General features: G+C 45.2%; 1 protein-coding gene across 1 annotated transcript in view; it reads left to right on the top strand.

Annotated features, from left to right (window-relative positions):
* tbc1d9b (TBC1 domain family member 9b) overlaps positions 1-16,735 on the top strand; it is a 51,356-nt gene extending 34,621 nt beyond the window's left edge. The window contains exons 12-23 of the mRNA XM_079672324.1: positions 621-823; positions 1,194-1,276; positions 3,851-3,980; positions 4,656-4,754; positions 5,014-5,082; positions 5,342-5,582; positions 11,644-11,709; positions 12,491-12,559; positions 12,879-12,932; positions 13,033-13,074; positions 14,471-14,574; positions 15,431-16,735. Coding sequence (XP_079528450.1) covers positions 621-823; positions 1,194-1,276; positions 3,851-3,980; positions 4,656-4,754; positions 5,014-5,082; positions 5,342-5,582; positions 11,644-11,709; positions 12,491-12,559; positions 12,879-12,932; positions 13,033-13,074; positions 14,471-14,574; positions 15,431-15,982 — 1,712 coding nt within the window. The 3' untranslated portion in view covers positions 15,983-16,735. The remainder of the gene's footprint in view (positions 1-620; positions 824-1,193; positions 1,277-3,850; positions 3,981-4,655; positions 4,755-5,013; positions 5,083-5,341; positions 5,583-11,643; positions 11,710-12,490; positions 12,560-12,878; positions 12,933-13,032; positions 13,075-14,470; positions 14,575-15,430) is intronic.
* The last annotated feature ends 1,916 nt before the right edge of the window (positions 16,736-18,651 follow it).

Below are 18,651 nucleotides of genomic sequence, written 5' to 3' on the forward strand. Positions count from 1 at the left end.
GAGAACTGCGCTAAAACAGCTGATCACAACGTTCACACTCTGTGGTCACGAAGTACTCCACTAGCCCCCCCCCGTCGACTTTCCTGAAGTACTCCACTAGCCCCCCCCGTCGACTTTCCTGAAGTACTCCACTAGCCCCCCCCGTCGACTTTCCTGAAGTACTCCACTAGCCCCCCCCCCCGTCGACTTTCCTGAAGTACTCCACTAGCCCCCCCGTCGACTTTCCTGAAGTACTCCACTAGCCGGCCCCCCCCCCCGTCGACTTTCCTGAAGTACTCCCCCGTTGATAGAAATCAACACGTAATGAATTAAGACCCCACGGTTTGATGATTGATAGGTGTGTGGGCTGTCTTTCATTCTGACTCACAGAACAATGTTATAATAAACATACTGTGTGTTAAATGGATATATCCACCTTCCTTCATTTATCTTTCCATTCCCACAACAATACACATAAAGAAATTGCATATTTTGGACATAGTTCGAATGGTGATTAATCTGATTCATTAATTTTTAAACTGTGATTAATCTGATTAAAAATTGTAATCGTTTGACAGCCCTAATATATATATATATATATATATATAAAATATATAATGAGATGCATGTGATGTGTTCAGGGGCCCTGGTGGATCAGGGGGTGTTCGAGGAGCTGACCAGAGCCTTCCTGCCCCCCCTGTATGAACACATGAGGGATCTGGGGGTGATCTCCACCATCAGCCTCTCCTGGTTCCTCACCCTCTTCCTGTCTGTGATGCCCTTTGACAGCGCCGTGCTGCTGGTGGACTGCTTCTTCTACGAGGGCATCAAGGTCACCTTCCAGGTACAGAGTATCATGGGAGCTGTAGTCCTCAGAGAGCTGTAGTCCTCAAAGAGCAGAGCGTAATGGGAGCTGTAGTCCTCAGAGAGCTGTAGTCCTCAGAGAGCAGAGCATCATGGGAGCTGTAGTCCTCAGAGCTGTAGTCCTCAGAGAGCAGAGCATCATGGGAGCTGTAGTCCTCAGAGCTGTAGTCCTCAGAGAGCAGAGCATCATGGGAGCTGTAGTCCTCAGAGAGCTGTAGTCCTCTGAGAGCAGAGCATTATGGGACATGTAGTCCTCATAGAACAGAGCTGTAGTCCTCAGAAAGCAGGGCATCATTGGAGCTGTAGTCCTGAGTTTTGGCAGCTGCTGAAATATGTCCCTCTTCCTGCAGGTGGCGCTGGCGGTACTGCACGACAACATGGAGGCTCTGCTGTCCTGCAGCGACGAGGGAGAGGCCATGACCGTCCTGGGGAGGTGAGGGGAGATCACTGAGGGGAGGGGAGGGGGCTCTTAACACTCATTAGGCTCGTTTGAGACGAGCAAGACCGACGCAGACCTGCGCAATTTCGATCAATGTCTTGCTCGTGCGTTGCATGATGGGTAGTCATTTTGTCCGACTTGCTCTGGAGGCTCGCCTACATGAGACGTTGAAATCTCGCGGGACAAAGACGCCCGCAGCCTTGAGAGTGAGGCGCGGCGAGGCGGCGCAGTTCCTCTCCACGGGCTGCGGAAGCGAAATGCTTGATGGGAAAGGACTCGCTGGTATCTCCAGCTGAGCGCTCATTGGTGGGTTTTACCCCGTGCTGCTGATGAAGCTCTCCAATTGGCTCGGCAAAAGTTTGTTGTTGTTTTGTGTCAGTTTTACGTCACCACTTCCATTCACATTTTCATCATTGTTCCTCAATGTTTATCATCATGAAATTAATATCTATATATGTTATACTATACTTGCACTGCTTACCGTTTTCATACTTTATATATCTTAGCATATCCATACACACTGTGCATACTGCTCTCAGGCTGCTGTGTGTATCTAGTGTATTCATACACACTGTTCATACTGCTCTCAGGCTGCTGTGTGTATCTAGTGTATTCATACACACTGTTCATACTGCTCTCAGGCTGCTGTGTGTATCTAGTGTATTCATACACACTGTTCATACTGCTCTCAGGCTGCTGTGTGTATCTAGTGTATTCATACACACTGTTCATACTGCTCTCATGCTGCTGTGTGTATCTAGTGTATTCACACACACTGTTCATACTGCTCTCAGGCTGCTGTGTGTATCTAGTGTATTCATACACACTGTTCATACTGCTCACAGGCTGCTGTGTGTATCTAGTGTATTCATACACACTGTTCATACTGCTCACAGGCTGCTGTGTGTATCTAGTGTATTCACACACACTGTTCATACTGCTCACAGGCTGCTGTGTGTATCTAGTGTATTCATACACACTGTTCATACTGCTCTCAGGCTGCTGTGTGTATCTAGTGTATTCATACACACTGTTCATACTGCTCACAGGCTGCTGTGTGTATCTAGTGTATTCATACACCCTGTTCATACTGCTCTCAGGCTGCTGTGTGTATCTAGTGTATTCATACACACTGTTCATACTGCTCTCATGCTGCTGTGTGTATCTAGTGTATTCATACACACTGTTCATACTGCTCACAGGCTGCTGTGTGTATCTAGTGTATTCATACACACTGTTCATACTGCTCTCAGGCTGCTGTGTGTATCTAGTGTATTCATACACACTGTTCATACTGCTCTCAGGCTGCTGTGTGTATCTAGTGTATTCATACACACTGTTCATACTGCTCTCAGGCTGCTGTGTGTATCTAGTGTATTCATACACACTGTTCATACTGCTCACAGGCTGCTGTGTGTATCTAGTGTATTCATACACACTGTTCATACTGCTCACAGGCTGCTGTGTGTATCTAGTGTATTCATACACACTGTTCATACTGCTCTCAGGCTGCTGTGTGTATCTAGTGTATTCATACACACTGTTCATACTGCTCACAGGCTGCTGTGTGTATCTAGTGTATTCATACACACTGTTCATACTGCTCACAGGCTGCTGTGTGTATCTAGTGTATTCATACACACTGTTCATACTGCTCTCAGGCTGCTGTGTGTATCTAGTGTATTCATACACACTGTTCATACTGCTCACAGGCTGCTGTGTGTATCTAGTGTATTCATACACACTGTTCATACTGCTCTCAGGCTGCTGTGTGTATCTAGTGTATTCATACACACTGTTCATACTGCTCACAGGCTGCTGTGTGTATCTAGTGTATTCATACACACTGTTCATACTGCTCTCAGGCTGCTGTGTGTATCTAGTGTATTCATACACACTGTTCATACTGCTCTCAGGCTGCTGTGTGTATCTAGTGTATTCATACACACTGTTCATCCTGCTCTCATGCTGCTGTGTGTCTCTAGTGTATTCATACACACTGTTCATACTGCTCTCATGCTGCTGTGTGTATCTAGTGTATTCATACACACTGTTCATACTGCTCACAGTCTGTTGTGTGTATCTAGTGTATTCATACCCCTCACTGTTTATTCATCATTCAATTCATTCTATATTTTATTCTGTAGATTGTGTACATTACTTTTCACTTTACTGCTTGTTGCACTCCTGGTTGGAAGCTAAACTGCATTTCGTTGTCTCAGTACCTGTAATCTGTGCAATAACAATAAAGTTGAATCTAATCTTGAGCAGGAACAAATGTGTTTACTTAGTACATATCTGACATTTACGATTAAACACAGTTGTGCATTCTTTATAAATGCAAACCGAGTCAAGCCGACTCCGAGCTGTCGGACTTCAGGCGACCTCCCTCGCTGCTATCGGCTATTCTCGTCTACTTTCGAGGCGAGCCGCAGCTCATCTCAAACAAGCCTATTAACTGTGTGTGTGTGTGTGTGTGTGTGTGTGTGTGTGTGTGTGTGTGTGTGTGTGTGTGTGTGTGTGTGTGTGTGTGTGTGTGTGTGTGTGTGTGTGTGTGTGTGTGTGTAGGTACCTGGATAACGTTGTGAACAAACAGACTGTGGCCCCTCCCATCCCTCACCTCCACGCCCTGCTAACCAGCGGAGACGACCCCCCCCGAGAGATCGACATCTTTGACCTCATCAAGTCCTCCTACGAGGTCAGGATCCGTCTACCTCCTGCTGAGTCTCTCTCTCTCTCTCTACCTCCTGCTGAGTCTCTCTCTCTCTCTAACTCCTGCTGAGTCTCTCTCTCTCTCTAACTCCTGCTGAGTCTCTCTCTCTCTCTCTAACTCCTGCTGAGTCTCTCTCTCTCTCTAACTCCTGCTGAGTCTCTCTCTCTCTCTAACTCCTGCTGAGTCTCTCTCTCTCTCTCTAACTCCTGCTGAGTCTCTCTCTCTCTCTCTACCTCCTGCTGAGTCTCTCTCTCTCTCTAACTCCTGCTGAGTCTCTCTCTCTCTCTAACTCCTGCTGAGTCTCTCTCTCTCTCTAACTCCTGCTGAGTCTCTCTCTCTCTCTCTAACTCCTGCTGAGTCTCTCTCTCTCTCTCTCTCTCTCTAACTCCTGCTGAGTCTCTCTCTCTCTCTAACTCCTGCTGAGTCTCTCTCTCTCTCTCTAACTCCTGCTGAGTCTCTCTCTCTCTCTAACTCCTGCTGAGTCTCTCTCTCTCTCTCTAACTCCTGCTGAGTCTCTCTCTCTCTCTCTCTCTAACTCCTGCTGAGTCTCTCTCTCTCTCTAACTCCTGCTGAGTCTCTCTCTCTCTCTAACTCCTGCTGAGTCTCTCTCCTGCAGCGGCTCCGTCTAACTCCTGGATGTTGTTTCTTCATCTCTTTCAGAAGTTCGGCAGCCTGCGCTCTGATGTCATCGAGCAGATGAGGTTCAAGCAGAGGTTAAAGGTCATCCAGTCGCTGGAGGACACAGCCAAGAGGAGCGTGGTGAGCTAGCATGCTACAGGCTAACATGCTCACGTGCTAATGTGACACAAACTCACACTGTGTGTGTGTGTGTGTGTGTGTGTGTGTGTGTGTGTGTGTGTGTGTGTGTGTGTGTGTGTGTGTGTGTGTGTGTGTGTGTGTGTGTGTGTGTGTGTGTGTGTGTGTGTGTGTGTGTGTGTGTGTGTGTGTGTGTGTGTGTGTGTGTGTGTGTGTGTGTGTGTGTGTGTGTGTGTGTGTGTGTGTGTGTGTGTGTGCATAGGTGAGATCGATGATGACGGAGTCTGCGTTCAGCATCGAGGAGCTGGAGGAGCTGTACTGTCTCTTTAAGGTAAACTGACTCCTCTAAGCACACTAAATAATAAAACAGCTGTTATTGGGGCTCCAGATGTTAGTGTTATCGCTCCAGATGTGACTGTACTTCCTGTGCAGGCGCAGCACATGGCCAGCTGTTATTGGGGCTCCAGATGTTAGTGTTATCGCTCCAGATGTGACTGTACTTCCTGTGCAGGCGCAGCACATGGCCAGCTGTTATTGGGGCTCCAGATGTTAGTGTTATCGCTCCAGATGTGACTGTACTTCCTGTGCAGGCGCAGCACATGGCCAGCTGTTATTGGGGCTCCAGCAGCGGGGCCTCTCAGCGGTTCGACCCCTCCCTCCCGTACCTGGAGCAGTACAGCATCGACCCGCTGCAGTTCTGCCAGCTGTTCCTCGGCCTCGGCCCCTGGGCCTGCGGGGGCCGCACCCCCACCCTCTCTGCTCGCCTCTTCAGGGTCCTGGACCAGAACCAGGACGGGCTGCTCAACTTCAAGGAGTTCATCACCGGATTCAGTGAGACTAACACTATTCATGCAGTATATACACCATACGCTATATAGACCTGTTATGGGCAAACTAAGGCCCGCGGGCCATATACGGCCCGTTGGGCTTTTGAATCCGGCCCGCCGAATATTGGTACAAAATTGTCCAAATGATAGTAAAGAGCGCATTCATTTTGCCTTTTTCCTGCAATACCCGGCATTTCAGTTGATCCCACTAGATGGCGCACTCTAGACACAATGACCTTTGCTGGAGTCTGGTCTATTCTCTGGCCCCACTCGGCAACCCGGCAATATCTAAGAACCAAATATTTCGCGCTTACATTGGAGGGGGCGATATTAACCTGAGCAATAACAGTTCGGAGTACGGCGAATACAAGTTGTAACAAGCAAGCCAAAAAGTTTTCCCACCCCTGACACTATACACTATACACACTATACACTATATACACTATACCCACACTATACACACTATACGCAATATAAACTATATACACTATATACACTATACACACTATACACTATGCACACAATATACACTATATACAATATATACACTATATACACTATACACTATATACACTATATACACTATACACTATACACTATATACACTATACACACTATACACTATATACACTATACACACTATACACTATATACACTATACCCACACTATACACTATATACACTATACACACTATACACTATACACTATACACTATACACTATACACTATATACACTATGCACACAATATACACTATATACACTATACACTATATACACTATACACACTATACACTATACACTATACACTATACACTATACACTATATACACTATACACACTATACACTATGCACACAATATACACTATATACACTATACACTATATACACTATACACACTATACACTATATACACTATACCCACACTATACACTATATACACTATACACACTATACACACTATACAGTATATACACTATATACACTATACACTATACACTATATACACTATATACACTATACACTATACACTATATACACTATACACACTATACACTATATACACTATACCCACACTATACACTATATACACTATACACACTATACACACTATACAGTATATACACTATATACACTATACACTATATACACTATATACACTATATACACTATACACTATATACACTATACACTATATACACTATACACACTATACACTATGCACACAATATACACTATATACAATATATACACTATATACACTATACACTATACACACAATATACACTATATACACTATACACTATATACACTATACACACTATACACTATATACACTATATACACTATACACACTATACACTATATACACTATACACACTATACAGTATATACACACAATATACACTATATACATTATATACACTATACAGTATAAACACTATATACATTATATATACTATACAGTATATACAGTATATACACTATATACACTATACATTATATACACTATATACACTATACAGTATATACACTATATACATTATATATACTATACACTATATACACTATACAGTATATACACTATATACACTATACAGTATATACACTATATACATTATATATACTATACAGTATATACAGTATATACAGTATATACAGTATATACAGTATATACAGTATATACACTATACACTATATACACTATACACTATATACTATATGCTATATACAGGGGTGCACATAAGTGGTACGCAGGTACGCATGCGCGGCAACAATCTGAAATGCGTACCGTCACTTGTGTCACAAAGCGCATTTGCGTACCGATGTTTATGTGAAGCTTTTCCAGAAGGCGGTTAGATCACCGGTCGACAGAGTTGGTCTCCGTGTGCACAGACAGGGCTGCTGTTAACGTCGGCCTGTACAGCAGCACTGCGCTAAAACAGCTGATCACAACGTTCACACGCTCTGTGGTCACGAAGCTCTGCACTCTACTACTACCCCCCCCCCCCCCCCCCCCCCGTTGACATTCGCGATACAGAGGGCTTCATCATACTCCACTAGCACCCCCACCCGCTGACATTCGCGATACAGAGGGCTTCATGGGAACTTTGAGGGGAGCCGGAAGTTGGAGTACCAAACACTGACTCCAGGTACTCATCTGAGTACCTCACTGAGAAAGTTGTGTGCACCCCTGGCTATATACTATATACTATATACACAGGGGTTGGCAACCCCTGGCACGCGTGCCAGCATTGGCACGCTGCACCGTAACCAGTGGCACACGAGGAATAAGTGGAATAATTGTGCAAAAATATTTAAATTGTATTTTCGGATCCAGAACAAGACCGCCGCCAGAGCGCGTCTCCCCGTTACCTGCAGAAGGAAGCCATGCACGCAACGCTATTGTGTGTTATTTCACAGTTTTTCTGGCCCCATAAAATCGAGGTTCTTTCCGGGCCAACAACCAGGCTGAGTCGGGCTGAGTATGCTAAACTAGAGAGAGAATCTCTGTCAAGGGGCCTACAACTACAACAAGATGAACATATTTGACCCTGATTTAATTGTATACACGTTTCTAAATGATGCTGAAGTAACAACATACTGATACCAGTTAGTAGAAACCATCAATTAATGCTTTGACAAGTCTGCAGACAGACGGCAGGCGAGAAACCTTTTTAAATGCGTGTTTTCTGAATGGAGATCGGCTAAGCTAACGCAGTAAATGATTCGACCGTCCACACTCACAACAACGGCCTACAGACATAACTAAACCAGCGACTGTATTCTCCATGACACAGGCAGTCTGTGGTTTGGACTTGTTTCACTTTTGTCTAGTTTCTGAACAGATATGAGGAGCTGTGAGCTCTGAGGGCTAACAGCTAACAGCTGATGTTGTTTATCTGGAGCTCTCATTGAAGATGACGCCACGGCTCCGCCTACACTGCGTTACTATAGTTACTGCCCCAGTTCCTAAACTGTAATGGAAACGCAACATAAAGTGAGCCGGACCTAATAAGGCCTAACAAGGCCTAGCTCGGCCTAGCCATACCGAGCTAGGCCGAGCGAGGCCATATAGTGGAAATGCGCCATTAGTGTGTTAGGTCTAACTCTGAGTGCGTTAGGTCTAACTCTGAGTGTGTTAGGTCTAACTCTGAGTGTAGGTCTAACTCTTAGTGTAGGTCTAACTCTGAGTGTGTTAGGTCTAACTCTGAGTGTAGGTCTAACTCTGAGTGTAGGTCTAACTCTTAGTATGTTAGGTCTAACTCTGAGTGTAGGTCTAACTCTGAGTGTAGGTCTAACTCTGAGTGTAGGTCTAACTCTTAGTGTAGGTCTAACTCTGAGTGTAGGTCTAACTCTGAGTGTGTTAGGTCTAACTCTTAGTGTAGGTCTAACTCTGAGTGTAGGTCTAACTCTGAGTGTGTTAGGTCTAACTCTGAGTGTGTTAGGTCTAACTCTGAGTGTGTTAGGTCTAACTCTGAGTGTGTGTTAGGTCTAACTCTGAGTGCGTTAGGTCTAACTCTGAGTGTAGGTCTAACTCTGAGTGTGTTAGGTCTAACTCTGAGTGTGTTAGGTCTAACTCTGAGTGTGTGTTAGGTCTAACTCTGAGTGTGTTAGGTCTAACTCTGAGTGTAGGTCTAACTCTGAGTGTGTGTTAGGTCTAACTCTGAGTGCGTTAGGTCTAACTCTGAGTGTAGGTCTAACTCTGAGTGTGTTAGGTCTAACTCTGAGTGTGTTAGGTCTAACTCTGAGTGTGTGTTAGGTCTAACTCTGAGTGTGTTAGGTCTAACTCTGAGTGTGTTAGGTCTAACTCTGAGTGTGTTAGGTCTAACTCTGAGTGTAGGTCTAACTCTGAGTGTAGGTCTAACTCTTAGTGTAGGTCTAACTCTGAGTGTGTTAGGTCTAACTCTGAGTGCGTTAGGTCTAACTCTGAGTGTGTTAGGTCTAACTCTGAGTGTGTTAGGTCTAACTCTTAGTGTAGGTCTAACTCTGAGTGTGTTAGGTCTAACTCTGAGTGTAGGTCTAACTCTGAGTGTAGGTCTAACTCTTAGTGTGTTAGGTCTAACTCTTAGTGTAGGTCTAACTCTGAGTGTAGGTCTAACTCTGAGTGTGTTAGGTCTAACTCTGAGTGTGTTAGGTCTAACTCTGAGTGCGTTAGGTCTAACTCTGAGTGTGTTAGGTCTAACTCTTAGTGTAGGTCTAACTCTGAGTGTAGGTCTAACTCTGAGTGTGTTAGGTCTAACTCTGAGTGTAGGTCTAACTCTGAGTGTGTGTTAGGTCTAACTCTGAGTGTGTTAGGTCTAACTCTGAGTGTGTTAGGTCTAACTCTGAGTGTGTTAGGTCTAACTCTGAGTGTGTTAGGTCTAACTCTGAGTGTAGGTCTAACTCTGAGTGTGTGTCTAACTCTGAGTGTGTTAGGTCTAACTCTGAGTGTAGGTCTAACTCTGAGTGTGTGTTAGGTCTAACTCTGAGTGTGTTAGGTCTAACTCTGAGTGTGTTAGGTCTAACTCTGAGTGTAGGTCTAACTCTGAGTGTGTTAGGTCTAACTCTGAGTGTAGGTCTAACTCTGAGTGTAGGTCTAACTCTGAGTGTGTTAGGTCTAACTCTGAGTTTAGGTCTAACTCTTAGTTTGTTAGGTCTAACTCTGAGTGTGTTAGGTCTAACTCTGAGTGTGTTAGGTCTAACTCTTAGTGTGTTAGGTCTAACTCTGAGTGTGTTAGGTCTAACTCTGAGTGTGTTAGGTCTAACTCTTAGTGTGTTAGGTCGAACTCTGAGTTTAGGTCTAACTCTGAGTGTGTTAGGTCTAACTCTTAGTGTGTTAGGTCTAACTCTTAGTGTGTTAGGTCTAACTCTGAGTGTGTTAGGTCTAACTCTGAGTGTAGGTCTAACTCTTAGTGTGTTAGGTCGAACTCTGAGTTTAGGTCTAACTCTTAGTGTGTGTTTTGTTCACCGGTCCGTCACAGCGGGTGGAGCTGCAGGGGTTCTGCTTCACACACGTTGCATACCGCTATTTGACTGTCATTTTCGGACACCTTGAAATACTGCCAGACCGGTGAAGCCATTTTGGAGAGCTTGTGATCGATCGGCAGAGAGTGATTATCGGCCGATATCGATTGGCGACTGATCGGAGCATCCCTAACTTACATGATGCCGAATTTAACAAACACATTTAAATAATTGGTTTAAACGACATAATAATAAGGACGATCATCCGTTCTGTGATTCTCCAGAGCACACATGGCCAGTCCGCCCCTTTGTAGCATTTCAATGAGAGATGAGCAGATCGCCACTGGGCTTTAGAACTAAGGCCAAAGCCACGCAGAAACAGTGGCATTTGTTCAGCTCCTTATGGGTACTGCAATTAGTGAAGTGCTTTCCTCTGTGGTGAAACGATCAGCACTGCACCACGGAGGAAAGCGGCAGAAAGTCACCTGGAGTTAAAGAGAGCCGGGCTGAAACATATTTCATTTGGTTGCTTTCTTTTCTAACACAAAACCACTGAAATGCGTAGTGCATGGTCCGAGAAGGAAAAAAACAAATCAAAGTAACACTGTGATATTACAGATCAACAACACAGATACCATTCTCTTTTATTCATGTTATTACATTTTATTACATTTTATTTATATAATTAAATTGATATTTTGTTAGTTTTATCTGAGTGTATTCTCTGAATACCTTGAAGGCCCTGACGGTTCGCCACTGCAATATACACTATATACATCTCATTAAACCTTTTTGTAAAGCATACTTTAGTTCTGTGAAGGGATATATGCACTGTACTTCACTTTCATTACGAATGTCTGCTGACAAGCGTATTACAGCACGTTTTTTTGTGATGGGTTTGCTCAAAATAGTGTGTGTGTGTGTGTGTGTGTGTGTGTGTGTGTGTGTGTGTGTGTGTGTGTGTGTGTGTGTGTGTGTGTGTGTGTGTGTGTGTGTGTGTGTGTGTGTGTGTGTGTGTGTGTGTGTGTGTGTGTGTGTGTGTGTGTGTGTGTGTGTGTGTGTGTGTGTGTGTGTGTGTGTGTGTGTGTGTGTGTGTGTGTGTGTGTGTGTGTGTGTAGGTGGGATGTATCACGGGGAAATGACGGAGAAACTCAAACTGCTCTACAAGCTGCACCTACCTCCAGGTAACACTTTGTTGTTTACCTATAGTTCACATGATGTTTACCTGCTGTTTACCTGTTGTTTACATGTTGTTGTTTACCAGTAACCTGTACTACGAAGCCAGTTCAACTAGTTATCTTAACTAACCCTAACAAGCGGTCCTACGACGCTGGTTATCAACTCGGTAACTCAAGTCAGGGTTTCTCTGTCCCGCTGTGCGCGTTCACATCAAAGGGGTGGGGCTAGCAACATTCGACCAATCACAAACATGGAGAAGCGTACTGACAGCGCAGCGTCATACTTCCTGAATGAAAAGTCAACTATAATATTAGACATATGAAGAAGTTAAACTTTAAACATGCATGACTTAAACACTTGATCCAGGATCAAAGCCACATAGCTGCACCTGCAAGGTGAATACAGCTGGTAACAGAACAAGTGTTTGAATGCGTACATGAACAGGTTTATGATATCACTGCCCCGTCTAAGACACCATCTGACTTTCATTACATTTGACTCCAGTGTTTCCTCAACTTAATGTGTTGCTTCAAATAATACTTCTGCATACAGTATGTGCATGTATAACCTGCTCCGGAGCATGTTATGTGTTCAGCATAAGTTACCATGGAGATCTACCCCGGTAAGAAGTGAACCAGCGTCGTAGGACCGGAAACCCAGAGTTAACCCTGAAGTTACCTCTCTAACCCAGAGTTAACCTGAAGTTACCTCTGTTGTTTACGTGTTGTTGTTTACCTGTTGTTTACATGTTGTTGTTTACCTGTTGTCTACATGTTGTTGTTGCAGCGGTGTGTCCGGAGGAGGCTGAATCAGCTCTGGAGGCGACTCACTTCTTCACAGAGAATGAAGCTGAAGGTAAACTCTGTGTGTGTGTGTGTGTGTGTGTGTGTGTGTGTGTGTGTGTGTGTGTGTGTGTGTGTGTGTGTGTGTGTGTGTGTGTGTGTGTGTGTGTGTGTGTGTGTGTGTGTGTGTGTGTGTGTGTGTGTGTGTGTGTGTGTGTGTGTGTGTGTGTGTGTGTGTGTGTGTGTGTGTGTGTGTGTGTGTGTGTGTGTGTGTGTGTGTGTGTGTGTGTGTGCGCGTGTGCGCGTGTGCGTGTGCGCGCGTCCTCGCGCCTGTCCTCTTTCTCACACTATGCTGTCTCTCCTCTTCCTCCTCCTCCTCCTCCTCCTTCCAGAACCTTCCTTCCTACCTGCTGTGGGCTCTTTGGGGAAACAGGAAGTGACCTCAGGTGTGTGATGTCACTTCAGATGTTTTCATTAATATCTGACGCTTTCACTTTAACTAACCTTGTTCTCATGGTAACGGTGGATGATGCTGATGACTTCCAGTTTCTGCAGGTGAAGAGGACGTAGGAAACAAATCGAGGAAAGGTAAGCCACGCCCCCTGAGAGAAATATAAGAGTGTGCTATACTATACATCGATGTATAAAACGGACAAGTCAAATCAAGCAATCTGATTGGTTCTTAGCCGTGATATACTGAGCGTAAACCACGGCTAGAATTGTAAGTTACTTTTCACAACAAGTCAGTATCCCTCCGCGTCTGAGAAAAACTGCATACAGTTGGGCTGAAAAGCAAACTTTTCAAACTGGAACAAGAAAGCAGCGGAGAAGTAACGGGGCAGAAACCCTCCTTTTTGACGCAGCGGTCCAGACATAGAAATCAAACGGAAAAACATATTCAGTGTGCAGTTCCTTTGGCATTAGGGCAGGGATATCTAGATACTTTTGAAGGTTTGACATAATGCATTGTGCTACTTTTAAAGCAGGCCGCGATGTTTTCAAATCTGTAATCAAAAAGGTCAGCAAAAACGCTATCGACCAATCAGATTGCTTGATTTGACTTGTCCGTTTTATAAATATATTTACATTTCTTCCGTTACGAAACAAACTTACAAATCATAAGATGGAAACATTTAAGATTAACTTGGACCTCCGGGGGGTCTCACTATGGAGGAGTGGATTGAGCTGTGCCTATCTCCAGAGAGCACCTAACCGACCACATGCAGAGCTACGTGAAGAGCAGGTAGACCAACTGGGAAAGTAGCACCATTCAAAAGCTTTCTGATGCGGGTCTTGAAACAAAGCAGAGACATGATGAGCGTTAGTGGCCACAGGTGCAAAAGCTCTCTCCAGAGCTACTGGAAGCCCAATCTCAGGGACCGGAGAAAGTAGAGCAATATTCTCTCCACGCCAAGCAACAGCCTCGAACAACCTCAACCTCAAGTGACCACGTAAGCCATGCTACTGATGCTGGACAGGTTTTCAGTGGCTGCACAATAAACAGCAACATACACATTAATGTAAATAAACAGCCAAATAATGGATCAACGCTCTCTGTCTAATATGTTCACTAGCTGTTAGTGTTGTTGCATAGCAACCACCTCGCACTATGTTTCGTGCAGAAGGCAACGGAGGGACTATTTTATTTTAAACATTATTTACTAATAAAAACTATTTAAATTAGAGTGTGTATTTTTCTTTCAAATTGCAACACTTGGTAACTTCAGGCCGTGGTATATGCTCAGTATATCACTGCTAAGCTGTGATATACGTGAGATATTGCTATATCAATATATAGATATATATATATCTATATATTTATATAGATGTCACTGTGTACTTGATGATGTCACCGTGTACCTGAGGATGTCACCGTGTACCTGATGATGTCATTGTGTACCTGATGATGTCATTGTGTAACCTGATGATGTCACTGTTTACCTGATGATGTCACCGTGTACCTGATGATGTCATCATGCTGCAGGTCCAGAGGAGAAGGTGAAGGACTACAGGTACTACCTGAGGCTGTGGGCCAAAGAGAAGGAACCAAAGACTGAGACAATCAAAAACCTGCCCCGAATGAACCAGGTAACCCTGTTGTTTACCTGTTGTTTACCTGTTGTTCACCTGTTGTTTACCTGTTGTTTACCTGTTGTTCACCTGTTGTTTACCTGTTGTTCACCTGTTGTACTGCATACAGTATGTGACACTGTGAGGGTTGCACGGCCAGATACGGCTCAGCTGACTCAGATCAGGAGATGATACATTATGATGTGATATGCCGCGGACTGTACTTAATGTTACTCTGATCCGGTTACTTATGTTGTGGCAGATATTTAAGTAAGCTTTCTTAACGCTAATGTTCTAATAGTCAGATTGCTCTGAAGATGGGAGGTGATATTCTATTAATGTTCACGTTCACACAGTCGCTGATTTTTGCCGGCCGTCTTTCCTGCAACGGCAGCTTTTCTGTATTTCCTTTCTCCTGTAATATGACTTGATCGCTTTAAACTCCGCACACTGAGCTCTGATTGGTCAGCAGGCAGTGCTTTCACTGAGTTGAGCTCTTAGCCTGCAACCTAACCTGCTCCGGGGCAGGTTAGCCGCTCAGCATCAGTTACCATGGAGATCTAGCCCGCTAAAAAGAGAACCAGCTTCGTAGGACCGGAAACCCAGAGTTAACCTGAAGTTAGCCGCTAAGAGAACATCCTGCTTCGTAGTACAGGCCTCAGGTGTTAACCTGTTGTTTACCTGTTGTTACCTGTTGTTTACCTGTTGTTTACCTGTTGTTACCTGTTGTTTACCTGTTGTTTACCTGTTGTCTACCTGTTGTTAACATGTTGTCTACCTGTTGTTAACATGTTGTTTACTTGTTGTTAACATGTTGTTTACCTGTTGTTTACCTGTTGTTAACCTGTTGTTTACCTGTTGTTTACCTGTGTAGGAGCAGTTCATCGATGTGTGTAAGACGCTGTACAACATGTTCAGTGAGGATCCAGAGGAGCAGCAGCTATATCACTCCATCGCCACGGCAGCCAGCCTGCTGCTGAGGATCGGGGAGGTCGGGAAGAGGTTCGGGAACAGGAAGTCAGAGGCCCCGCCCCCTGAGGCCCCACCTACTGAGGTCACGCCCACAGAGGCCCCGCCCCCTGAGGTCCAACCCCTTGAGGCTCCGCCCCCTGAGGCTCCAGGTGAGGCTCAGGTGTGCCGGGCTCTGGAGGACGCTCAGCTGGAAGACGTGTCCTCCTCCGTCTCTCTGCAGGATGAGGACTCTGATCTGATTGAAGAGCAGAGACAGGGCAGCGAGCTGGATGCTGATTGGTCGATCAGCTTTGAGCAGGTGCTGGCGTCCCTGCTGACGGAGCCGCCGCTGGTCCATTACTTTGAGAGGAAGAGAGACATCCGGAGCAAGATGGCCGCCTGCAAGGCCCAGAGAGCCGTGGAGCGCCAGACAAGCTCCGCCTCCGAGCATGACCTCACACAGCTGTCCCCCTGACAAGCTCCGCCTCCGTACATGACCTCACACACCTGTCCCCCTGACAAGCTCCGCCTCCGAGCATGACCTCACACAGCTGTCCCCCTGACAAGCTCCACCTCCGTACATGACCTCACACACCTATCCCCCTGACAAGCTCCGCCTCCGAGCATGACCTCACACACCTGCCCCCCGCGACAAGCTCCGCCTCCGAACATGACCTCACACACCTGTCCCCTTGACAAGCTCCACCTCCGACACGACCTCACACACCTGTCCCCCTGACAAGCTCCATCTCCGACACGACCTCACACACCTGTCCCCCTGACAAGCTCCACCTCCGACACGACCTCACACACCTGTCCCCCTTACAGGCTCCGCCTCCTCACACGACCTTCACCCTTCTCACCTGCACAGTATTATCAGAATGATTTCAGATGTGCTTCGTTATAAAACCGCAGCTCCTCTGAAAGCTTTATATATTAATCATAACCTTTATAACACACACACACACACACACACACACACACACACACACACACACACACACACACATACACACACACACACACACACACACACACACTTTTTTATTAATCATGTCTGACCACCTGAGACTTTTATTTTGAAGTCACTGACGCCTTTGTGATGTTTGTGATGACATCACTGTTGTTTACTTCCTGTTGATGTGATGATGTCACGGGATGTTTTTAATATGTCTTTATTCTGCTTTTACGTCCATGTCAGTTGTTGTCTAATAAACAATGAAGTGATGCCCGTCTCTTCTTCTGTGGTGCTGACTCGTTCACAAACATGAGGGGAAACTAGCGTAATGATAATAAAGTAAAATGAAAACAGAAACCAGGCGGTAAATAGTTGTTGTTTCTAAATTAAATCATTCAAGTCTGCAGACTACAGAGTAACAAATAAAGCCAGAGATCTGTAGTGATGGACTCAGACTCAGAGCGTGAGTGTGTGAGTGAGTGTGTATATATATATATATATATATATATATATATATATATTAGCTGTACACTTTACGAATATAATGTTTTTTTATGGACATCTTTACCATTCAATCTCGTCCAACTGATCTTCCTGCTGTCACTCCTTGGCTCTTGGTAGTTCAGGCATTTATCCAACCTGGCAACTCCAGGTTTCCTAGCAGCTTTCAATCAAAGTCCAGTGGCTCCGCCCCAAAGTGTCAGAAACTTTTCACGCGCACGCAGACAGACTCCACGAGTGAGTGAGGATGACACTCGCGAGCGAGCAAGAGGGCTGTCTCTCGTGAGCGAGAGCATAGCCGCATAGGGTTTAATCTGCGCGCGAGGGTCATTTTATGCGCGTGTAAAAGCACATTTCCCGCTCGTGAGTAGCTTGTTTTGCGCTTGAATATGGACCCAAATCTCTCGAGGATAGAAGTTGAGGATAGGAGTGGAGGAGGGCAGTTAGAGAAATGAGAAAGGGCCCAGGTTTCTATTGAACAGCTGTTCATGGGCCCTTTCTTATTTCTCTAACTGCCCTCCTCGACTCGCCTCCTCTCCTCGACTCCTATCCTCGAGACTTAGTCCCGCCCACAGGAGATGCGAGCCGAGGAGCCGAGGAGGGGAACCGAGGAGAGAGGAGGGGAAGCAGCAGGCGGTTAGAGAAATGAGAACTCCTCTCCTCTGAGCGGTCATTTTAAAGAGACGTCCATTAATGATGACAGGAGGCACAGCAGCCCTCTGTCTGATGGACAGATGTGTTCATGACCACTTAGATATTTACTTTGATTCATTCACAGTGCGGTATAATGAGACAATAACAAGCAACAGACACACACACACTTATATTTATATATATATATATGTAAATTTGTATATAAATATATACAATTTCAGAATCAAACAGAGCACTCTCATAATAACGTAACACAATCAGAGACTGGATATATCCCCTCCCCCCCCCCCCCCTCCCTCTCTCTCTCTCTGGTCGCTGAAATGGGGAAAATAAATTAAGGGGCCAAAAGTTTTATTTACAAGTATTAAAAGTAAGCAGAGGACACCAAACCAACTGAGACCTGTCTGTCCGCTGCATCTACGCACACACTGTACCACACACACCTACACACTGTACCACACACACACCTACACACTGTACCACACACACCTACACACTGTACCACACACACACCTACACACTGTACCACACACACCTACACACTGTACCACACACCATACTTGTCAACCCTCCCGATTTTCGCGGGAGACTCCCGATTTCATTGCCCTCTCCCGGTTTCCTCCCGGGGTCATATTTCTCCCGCATTTCTCCCGATTTCTGACAAAATCAGATTTACTCAGGACTGTTTCCACTCGGACTTTAATACAGCTACACCATTGTTTGGTTTCCATGGTAACACGTTCTCCTTTCCTGTAAAATACAGGTCCAGCCCACACATATGCTCCATCAAGGATGAGCATGTTAATGTTAATCTAACAGCTAGCACCCCCCCCTATTTTGCATTTTGAAATGCTCCCGATTTCTGAGGTCTCAAGTTTGGCAAGTATGCCACACACACACCTACACACTGCACCACACACACACCTACACACTGTACCACACACACACCTACACCACACACACGCACCTACAGCTCCTAAAACAGGCTACAGCCATTGTGTATTTTATTATGTGAAGCACTAAATGGTTTT

The sequence above is a fragment of the Notothenia rossii genome (genome assembly GCF_949606895.1).
Source record: "Notothenia rossii genome assembly, chromosome: 3".
Taxonomy (NCBI): Eukaryota; Metazoa; Chordata; class Actinopteri; order Perciformes; family Nototheniidae; genus Notothenia; species Notothenia rossii.